The following is a 9,885-nucleotide window of genomic DNA, read 5'->3' as shown; positions in this document are numbered from 1 at the left end:
GAACGGTTGACTTTGGCGGGAAACGGGGAGGCTGAATCGCTCGCAGGCCTCGCCAGCGAACCACGAAGTACCCTCGTGTTTGGTGTTTGCTTGCTGTTTGGTGGGAGTGCTGAGGTGGCGTCAGAGGTTGTGGAGGAAGGCAGCAAATCTGGTTAAAGTAGGAAAAAGCATCCTTCCAGATGGATGGGTGGGAGGGAGAGAGGGAGGGAACAAGTAGTAGTCCGAAGTCTCAGACCAGGCACCACCTGAAGGCTGCTCTCCCACAAGCCCTTTGGACTCAGGATGAGGTGGTAAATAAAAGGTGCAGAGATCGTCTGGTGTCAGCTGTGCTCTTCTCTCTTCAATTGCAGCACCTGGGGCCCAATTTTATTTATTTGCCCCTAAATAGTCTCAATTAATTTACATACAGATTCAGAAATTCAGTATATTAAAATTTATCAGAATATTACTTTCCCTCATCTGTGAAAATCAACTCACTTTCAGCTGAAAATACAAGTATGAAGTTTGTGTTTTCCTTGTAGATGGCCAAATCAGAAGCTCGAGAAAAAAACTATGATAACATGGTAAAGATGGTGGAAGACCTGAACAAGGACTTAGAAAAACTTCTGGAAGAAATGGAAAAACTATCAGGTATTGTTTTTTACTGAGAATGATATGGATTTGTCTGCTGGAAGTTGGAAGACACTGGAGCTTTTTTTAAGGTATATTTATTACTGTAAACATAGCTGTGCAATAGAAATGGAATCTTAAATGGAAAAAAAAAGCCTGCAATCAACTAATATCTTAATGTTCTCAAGTGAGGAAAAGTGTACAGATAATCTTTAAGTGGCTCATAATTGAAAATTAACAGGGCGCTCAGTTCTAAGTGGTGGCAGGGAATAGAATTAAGGCATTTAATTTACAATCATTAAAATGTAATATATAAAACAAAATTTACTTTGGAAAAATGGTGAAATGAATTTTCAGGTCAGTGTATGGCATACTTATTCAACTAGAATAAAGTTTTACCTGCAAATTTACTTTTAGTTCTTTATGTATGGAGAACTGCAGCAATTCTCTCAGCAATTGTGTGCAACTACCAAGAATAAACTGAAATAATTAAACTGTGCAATTAACTACAACTCATGAGTGCTTTTGAGAAAATTATTCAATTTACATCAGATTTTATGTCAATTTATGGTAGAATGAGAGGAAAATATGAAACAATTGCTAAAATTACTTGCTTAGCTCTGTTATATATACATTTTTTTCAGACTATATCTCCTGATGTAGCTTATTCTTTAAATGTTGGATCACTTTGTTGTGGCCTTCTAGTTTTCATTTCCTTGTCTAACACTAGTCTTCTGCTTGTCCCAGGTCTTGAAACAAAATTATTTGATTTGGTTTATTTTACAATACTCTTTTCCACCTTTCTTTTTGATTGCCTGTTCTATTATTTTCAGGTAACGGCATCTGTCTCCTATTTCTAATTTGTATCAGCAATAAATATTTCATTTTGAAGTGTTTTGAGACTATAATAAATAGTCTCAAATAAAAAACAATGGACATCCATTTAAAAAAACTAAATTTAGTATTATTGTGGGCTGGTGAGCTATTGCCTACTAGTTACTGTATAGCAGGCCTGCTCAGACATAACTTTGAACTGTTTCAACCGTTTGCACTGTATTTGACATCATTAATGTCCTTTTAACATCTATTGAATGTGCTTTTTTTTAATAGCTACGTTGCTGTTTCGGCAGTATCTATTGGGTTTTTGCGTGTCTGTTTTTGTAGTGCAAGCAACCTGGATGGCATATGACATGGTAGTAATGCGTACAAACCCAGACCTGGCCAACTCTATGAGGCGACTGGAAGATGCCTTTCTGAATTGCAAAGAGGAGATGGAGAAGAAGTGGCAAGAGGTGCTAAGGGAATCTAAAGGTGAAGAGCAAAAAAATGAATAAATAGGTTTCAATCATGTTGGCAGAACTAAGTCCCTTGGAAATTTTTTTTTTTTTTTGCTTCCCCGTCCTGAAGGATTCAAACTCCATCGAAAATGGATTTTCTTTTTGAGAACTGAACATATAGCTGTATCTATTGTTGTATTTTGATGAGTAGATGTATAAGTGCTTTTGAAGCTGAAAGGTAATAATACATCTATTTTATTATACTTATTAGTAGCTCTTGGAGCATTTGTGTTTATGCAACTTAGTTGTATTCTGTGGTGTTTTTCCTGAAATATCCTACTCACTTTGTAGTATACATGTGTACATGGAATTCTTTGTCCCCTTCCAAAAGTAATTTTTTTTTGGTGCGTTGGACCACTGCAGTTGTATTACACTAGCATATGCCTTTCAAGAAAAAAAACAAAGAACAACTGATTTTCCAAATGAAAAACAGCCAAAATTCTAGATTTGCACATTAATCTGAGTTACTTGGAGGGAGTATTACAGAATTTGATTATTTAGATAACATACCTGTGCTAGTTTCATTTTGTTTCCACAGATTTTAAGCATTTCTTTAGAATGCTTTTTTCCAGAAGGATCCTTCCATCTTAATCCACCTGGATTGTTTACAATCACATATTATACAGTAGTGTACAATACAATCAACACCAATATATGATCACTACTGAAACCACAGCAATGCAGTCTGCGATACTGCTGCAGAAACCAGGCTAAACATACTCTGAAACAATCTTCTATGTTCACACTGTGCAGGGAGTACTAGAAGAGAAAGAAAAGAAATGACTTTTTGTCAAGATACAGATTAAGAGCACCACATTATGGCATGCATGTATGGCATAAATGAGACACTCAACCTCACACAGAACAACCTACTATGTTTTGAGGAAAAGGAACTCCCCTTTCATTAAAATCAGATTCTTTAAAAAGTTTATTTCTAATAAGCACCACATAGCAAGTGATGATACCACAATCGCCTTTGAAGGGTATTTCAGGATTTAAGTCACATCTAGATGATCTGCTAAAAACCCTTCTTAATTGATAAGTACTTCCTTGAGACTAGTTATCTCAATTCACAAGAAAAAATGTTTTTATATTATGACACAAGAAACAACTAACTAATTTCACCATTTTCATTTGCCTTCATTCCTGACACAGTTAGTTTGTAGTGGTAGAGTAGCATAAGGAAACTTGCAATCTGAATATTCTCTGGAGGAGTTTAATGGCATACTGTCACTTTGGTAACTTTCCACAATTCTGTATTGTTTTCATTCTTTAATTCTGTACTAAAAATAAATGCCTTTGAAGAAACACTGTGCAATTTTTCTTGACCTTTGACCATTAGGATGTAAGTACTGAATGCTGGCTGCAGATTTGCAAAGTACCTCACTTTCTATTTCAGGATTTAAATGGAGTTGCCAGTGTTACAAAAGAACAAAAGGATCCAGCAGTCTTTTAATTAATTAAGGACTCCTATGTGATATGCAGTTAAGTTTTTATCTGCAGACCTTCTCTCAACTTTCATTAAGTTGAATCCAATTTCCTGTTACTGGAACATTACACTGAATTATCTCTCACTGCTTCTCCAAGGCCACAAATTACAGAAAGTGATTATATGAAAGAAGGCATCTAGCAATGTTATTTTCAGTCCAACTTTATCACAATTTCTTTCCAAGTCTTGGAAAACATTTTTTTTTTCCCTATATAACTATATAAGACATATAAGACTATATAAGTCTTTTCTATATAATAGAGAAGATAATTTAAATTTCTTCCTTATCAAGAAGCAGAAAAGCAGTAGGCTACTAACCCTAGGCCACAAATTTGTTTTCTAGGGTAGGTACTGAAACTGACATTCTAGATCTGGCCTCTGTAAAAGAGCAGAACAAGTTTCAGAGAAGGAATGTTGGGGGATATCTGTGAATTATTTTTCTGTATCACCTTTTTCTTACTCTAATTTTTTTTCACTCAGGTTTCACATGACAAATGTTAACCCTTACCTGTAGTAAGCAGCAGGAACAGAGATTTGGAATAAAACACTAAACTTGCTGTCGGACTACAGCATTTGCTTTGTCAAGATGCTGCAGGCAAAGATGGTCAAAGAGCAGACCATGTCCATCTCTTCCTTTCCTAGCTTTCCTTCTCAGCCACACAATGTCATCCAGAAAAGAGGCAGGGGAATGCACGAGGGTAGGAGCAGCCTATATTCCTTGAAATACTTTATGGAAGGATGACTATACTTCCCTTTTTTTCTTTATTCTTTTTTAAAAATAATATGGGTTTATTTCGAGGGGAGTAAGGTATTACACAGAGAACCAAAGTGTGGGGAGTGGGTATTTTGTTTAATAAGTAGTGAGAAGCATGGAAACTTCAGGTGCTTGCTAGTACTTTAGCCTTGTAACAGGAATCAAGAGAGCCTCCACTAAAATATATCAGCTTCCTGGAAGAGGGGTGTGCAAATTTTCAATTAAAAAAATAATGATGAGGAGCAACAGCTCCATCTAGTGCTAACATAACCTAAAGCTATAAGAGCAACTAGAATTGCTGAATTGATCTGTTTATAGAAATCCTCCATAGTGGATAATTAACAATAAGAAGTACCAGTGTCTATTTAACTTTATGTGCACCTAATGAACTCTACAGTTAATGAACTGTAGTTAAGGGAAAACATGCTTTTGCACAACAGCTACAAAAGCAAGATAAGGTAGCACTGCCACTCTGCATGCCCATATACACTTTGTAGAAGGTATTCTGGTTCTTCAGAATCCTTTAGAATTCTGTTTCTACACACTTAAGTCTTAAGAGATTAAGAAGCAAGTCATAGATTAGTTGAAATGTTCATTTTCCTTTATGCAGAAAGCTAAACAGACACTGAAATCTGCATTCACTCTGATTCAGCTAACAAAGATAAATAGCTTAAAATATTTTATTTGCACAGGTAGAGAACAGTTTTAAAAGGAAGTGTGTGAAGTTCAGTACTAATTTAAAGGATGGATCACTTAAACAGCTACTGAGAACAGATGATCTGATGTTTAACATCAAAATACATGTTACTGTTAAAAGAACTGCTATAGATCTTAGTTACATCTAAGCTGTCTGCAAGGCAAGAGACTGATGCCCAAGAAATGAATCCTCCAGAGCCTGCAAACAGCCCCAAGGTAACAGGCCTAAAAATGCTGGCCTAGAGTAGCTCTGATCACATACTTTAAAGCTGTTTAGATTTTGTTTGTAAAGAACACGCAGATGTGCAGCTTGTGTTCTTGAAGACTGGCCCCTATTCAAGCTATCTCACAGAGACTAGAATGTGAATTCACACTCCCTAGCTGTTTCACATGTTGATTGACAGTTATTTCAAGATCTCAGAAAGGGTAAAGAAGATGGAGTGTCTAATACCAGTGTGTATAAACACAAGCATTAAGATAACTAGCTTGAGGGTGGGCAAAAAACAGAGTTTTAGAAACTGACACAGGTAAAAGTTTACTTGTAAAACCCATTCCCTTCATGGCAAGATTTAGTTATCACCAGTATTCTGACAATGTTTTTTTTCCCTTATGCTGTCTGCTCCAATTACGCACTATTGTGAAATGATTTTTTAAATATACTGTATTTAAAATGTGATATGTAATACATTTCAAATGTATTTATACAGCAGTATATACTATATGCAGAAATGAGCTAAGAGGATATTTTCTCATTTTTCTGCTTCCATAACTATTTTCTGCCTTACTTTCCTTGATCTTCTCCTAAGACTCAAAATTTGGATCACTGGAACAAACGCGCGTGCACACACACACACCGAGGCAGTAAGGTTGCAAGGCTGTGAGATGACAGTTTTACACATGGACAAAGTTCTGCTGATAACTGGGGGATTCTCTGTGAATTTTTAGAAAGTCAAGTAGTGAATAGTTTAAATATAAAATCAAACTACTCTCCAAATATTTTAAGATCATTTGTTTTTTAAATGCAGTCCCAAAGCTATAAATTGCTTAGCTCTCACAGAACTGCAGTAGCACTAGTTATATGTAATTGCACTGTATTATGAAGAATATTTAAGAAATATTTGTGAGATTTAAAGGTCATGAAGAGCAGGTAAAACAGAACTTAAGGTCATGGGCAAAATTATGTAAGTAACACGCTTCTAATACACAATTTACTAGACTGACATTGTGCACAAAACCCATAGAACACAGATCTTTTAACCTCTAGAAAAAAACATAAGATTGCTACAGGACACTGCACAAGCTTTATTTTGACTTTTAGCACTTGACTTATGTTACTTCACATGTTAAAAGAGCAGGGAAGTTGCATGTTTGACTGGGCTGGGTTATGGCACAAAGTGTCAGGTTATCTGAGCTAATATTGTATTTGTCTTAACTTTTAACTTGCAAAAATTTGTTGAGAACAGACTTTTTTGTACTACGAACACATACTTTGTGAACAATCTCCTTAAGGAATTCAGGTAAAAGACTGATCAGTTCTAAAGACCTAATCAATGCCATGAAAGTTACTATTTACAAGTCAAATTCAGGCTAATATGTTTTGAGGAATGATACATTTCAACAGTAGTCATAAAATGTGAAGCTCTAAAGACAAACTACTCTGTAGGTCTTTCCCAAAAGATTTTAAAATCTTAAGATGCTGATGAGATGACAATATGAATAATTCTCTGCCACCAGATATTAAATACAGTTGTACTTCATCACTATTTTAAATAGCATAAAATGAAGAATTCAAGCTGTCACTTCTGAGAACTTAATAAATAAGTGGTGATATTTCTATGACCCTTACTAAAGGAACACAAATATTCAACTCACTGCTTTACTGGACTTTACATAATGAGGCTTCTTCCCCCTTCTCCCCTCCATTATTCCCATCCCCATCAAGTATGTACCGGCATCTCAAAGCAGATACTTTCTTGCTACAAACCCATACTGATGCTGAAGGCTAGAAACTTGCCCTCAAACTAGCATGGAAAATAGCTTCTAGGACCAATTCTGAAGTCAGACTCAGAAATTGGATTTTCTTAGAAGAAAAAGAAAATCCCCCTCCCCGCCCTGCACACAAGCAACTGAATGGAACTTAAATAGCCTTTCATCTTCACTAGATATTTCCTAGAAAATTCTTGCAAATTAAGGGTTTGAAGAGCACTAGTCCAGGGCCATTATGTTTTTTGGAACTCCTTCTATACAGATCACATGCAAGTCCATTCAATTTTTTCCAGTACAGATCTCAATTATGTGCTACTAAACTGCACACATGAAATCATGCATTTGGCATGCCCTGCCAACTCTAAGATCAAATACGATATTACAAACACTTTATTTTCAGAGGTTTTGGAACTACAGTCAGAAAAACCTGCGTCACTTCCATTTGTGTACAAACACCCAATAAAAGTAGGTGAAAAGGGATGCACATGCATCCAGCATTATGTAGTGTAGAAGTTTGCAGAATGAATATTTCTGTATCTTATGACCACAGTTAAATTAGTTTAAGTATTAGTGCATACAGGTAATGGCTTAGAGAATTTTCCATTCTTTTTCCTCCCAAAAATATTGGGACAGCAAGTATTTTTGTGGCTGTGTAATAGTGGACCATGTAACACTTACAAGCAAAGTGTCTACAACCAGACTATTACAAAAATATACTGCAAAATTATTACACAGCTACTATAAATGCCTATAAAAAACAAAGTGATGCTCAAATAAGAGAGCAAACACATCAAAGAGATCAGGGAACTGGGTTGATAAAAAGACGTACTAGTTACTTACAAATACTTGTAGGAAGCCTAAAAAACAAAACTAAGCACTCAAACATTGCTCAAAACACATAAGCAACAGTATTGTTGATACACAAGCACAAGAGTTTAGTTGACTCATTACTAAGCACCAATTTGATTTTCTTTCAGCTAAAGCTCAGCTTGCACAAAGGAACAAGGAGCATAGCAAAGAGCAGGCCCAATCTCTGTGCTCCATTTGGGACATCTAAGGACTAGCTTTAGTATATATTTTGGCCTGCTAAAAAAGTTCTTACGTATTCCCCCACCTAAACTTCTATCTCAATTGTGTACTCTATGCAAAGATTCATTTCCTACTATCACCAAAGGAGTAAGTTACTTGAAACTGGATATTAGGAAACTACTTCTCTCCTTCAATTTCACCTTTTATAGAGGTAACTAGTTATGGGTGCTCTCACTGAATCAACCTGATCAATGGCATTTTTGCAGCAACTAAAAGGACAGGAGAGGAAGAAAAGGACCAACAGTCAAGTAGTGCACTGAATCTGGAAAAATGAAAACAGAAGATATCCTAATCAACAAAACAGGATGAAAGTAGAACTATCCCAAGCATATGTACATAAGTAAGGAAACATATGGAATCACATCACGGGGAAACCCTCATGTCCTTCTTAAGGACAGCACACCAAGGTGCCTCACTGAAGTGTCAGATTCACATCTGTCATGCATCCCTGTGCAAACAGGAAGAATTAGAAAACTGTACTCAACTATAGGGCTACAAATTCACCGGGATGACGGTGGGACAACTCACAACTGATCGAGTATCACATTATCAGCACATCTTCCCTAATCTATATCTTGGCAGATCTGGTGCTGAAACTTAGCTGTGTCACAACAGTTTATATGCAAGTACACTTTCAGAACTGCTGTACAAATGATCCAGTGCTACAATAACAGGTTATGTTACATAGGCCAGTGTCACAGTAAATTCAGAAGTCTGTAAAGGAGTTGGAGGCATTCTCCTTCTATTACAAAATTCTGCAATTTTCACTTTACATTTCATTAAAATTTCTTAATTTATTTCCAAAGCAATGAGGAACTCCCTGATAAAGCTAGCAGTAAGTGCATGACTGCAGCTCATGCATTGCTATGCTTCCTGCCAGGAGTTAACAACAGGATTCAAGAGAATAGAATAATATCATTCCTTACCTTGGCTGGAAGGTGAAAGGGAACTACAGAAGGAAGTGCTTTGCTTTGGAGCCCATCTGACGCTGCGTCTCCTTACCTCACTTAGTATTTCTTGAGGAGTAACGTGTGTGTGGTATGCAGAAAACCTGATGTGATTTTTGGTTATAAAGCAAACAGTGTTCAAGAACAAGGAAACCAGAAGAGACAACAGTAACTACCCTTCATAGATCTCTCTACTCTCACACTTAGTCCTATGTATTTACAGTTATACAGTGCTACTCCATATCAAGATTGCTTATATGAAGATTTATTCAGTAAAGGCTGGTTAGAGATCAAGTAGCTAAGGAAAAGTGTTTTAGGAAAACTAATATGAAATCTAAGATTCAGATAACAGCAATGGCAAGAGAAAAATGTGAAAAACAGTGGACTAGAGAAAAATAGCATGCAAGACTGCTGACAAAAGCACCCACATTCAACAGTTGAAAACAGGTCTGCAAGACATTCCAGATTTAGGGAAGAACTTTAAAAACAAAGTGTGAGTGTCAAGCTTTTAGCAGTCTTCACAAGCAAAATGGCACAGGTACAGGGATACTACTGGTTTCAAATACAGGCAGTAGTTATTAGCCCCTTCAGTCTTCCTGCATTTGAAATTGAAGCCAGAATGCAGTTGCAGTTAACTTGGTTGTCTTTTTGAATGGTAAGGAATCCCAAAGATTGACGTCCAATGTTTAGATGATACAAAGTTTAGCAAAACAGATAGGGAAAGCAATATCCCAATAAGCCACTTGGAATCCCCTAACTTCAGCTGCAAAGTAACAGAAAAAACACCTTTGGTGAACTACAGAATCAGAGAGTAGTGTGAGTTATTGCTGTGCTGCAATCTAGAATATCTTTGTATAAGACATTCATAAGTTCAGCCATATCCTTATAATTTAAACCAGCTACCTTGGTAAGTGCGGAAACAGCAAAACAGTAATTCACAGTTCACAATTTTATATGTAAACATAAAGACCCCACACT

General features: G+C 36.3%; 1 protein-coding gene across 1 annotated transcript; it reads left to right on the top strand.

Moving 5' to 3' along the window:
- Positions 1-142: 142 nt before the first annotated feature.
- SYCE3 (synaptonemal complex central element protein 3) lies at positions 143-1,992 on the top strand. The gene is made up of 3 exons (XM_026048720.1): positions 143-157; positions 522-630; positions 1,774-1,992. The coding sequence occupies exons 2-3, from the start codon at positions 522-524 to the stop codon at positions 1,941-1,943; spliced, it is 279 nt and encodes a 92-aa protein (XP_025904505.1). The 5' UTR covers positions 143-157; the 3' UTR covers positions 1,944-1,992.
- The last annotated feature ends 7,893 nt before the right edge of the window (positions 1,993-9,885 follow it).

This window comes from Nothoprocta perdicaria, unplaced genomic scaffold (genome assembly GCF_003342845.1).
Source record: "Nothoprocta perdicaria isolate Ctin4 unplaced genomic scaffold, notPer1 scaffold_562, whole genome shotgun sequence".
Taxonomy (NCBI): domain Eukaryota; kingdom Metazoa; phylum Chordata; class Aves; order Tinamiformes; family Tinamidae; genus Nothoprocta; species Nothoprocta perdicaria.
This window is presented reverse-complemented; position numbering and strand designations above follow the sequence as displayed.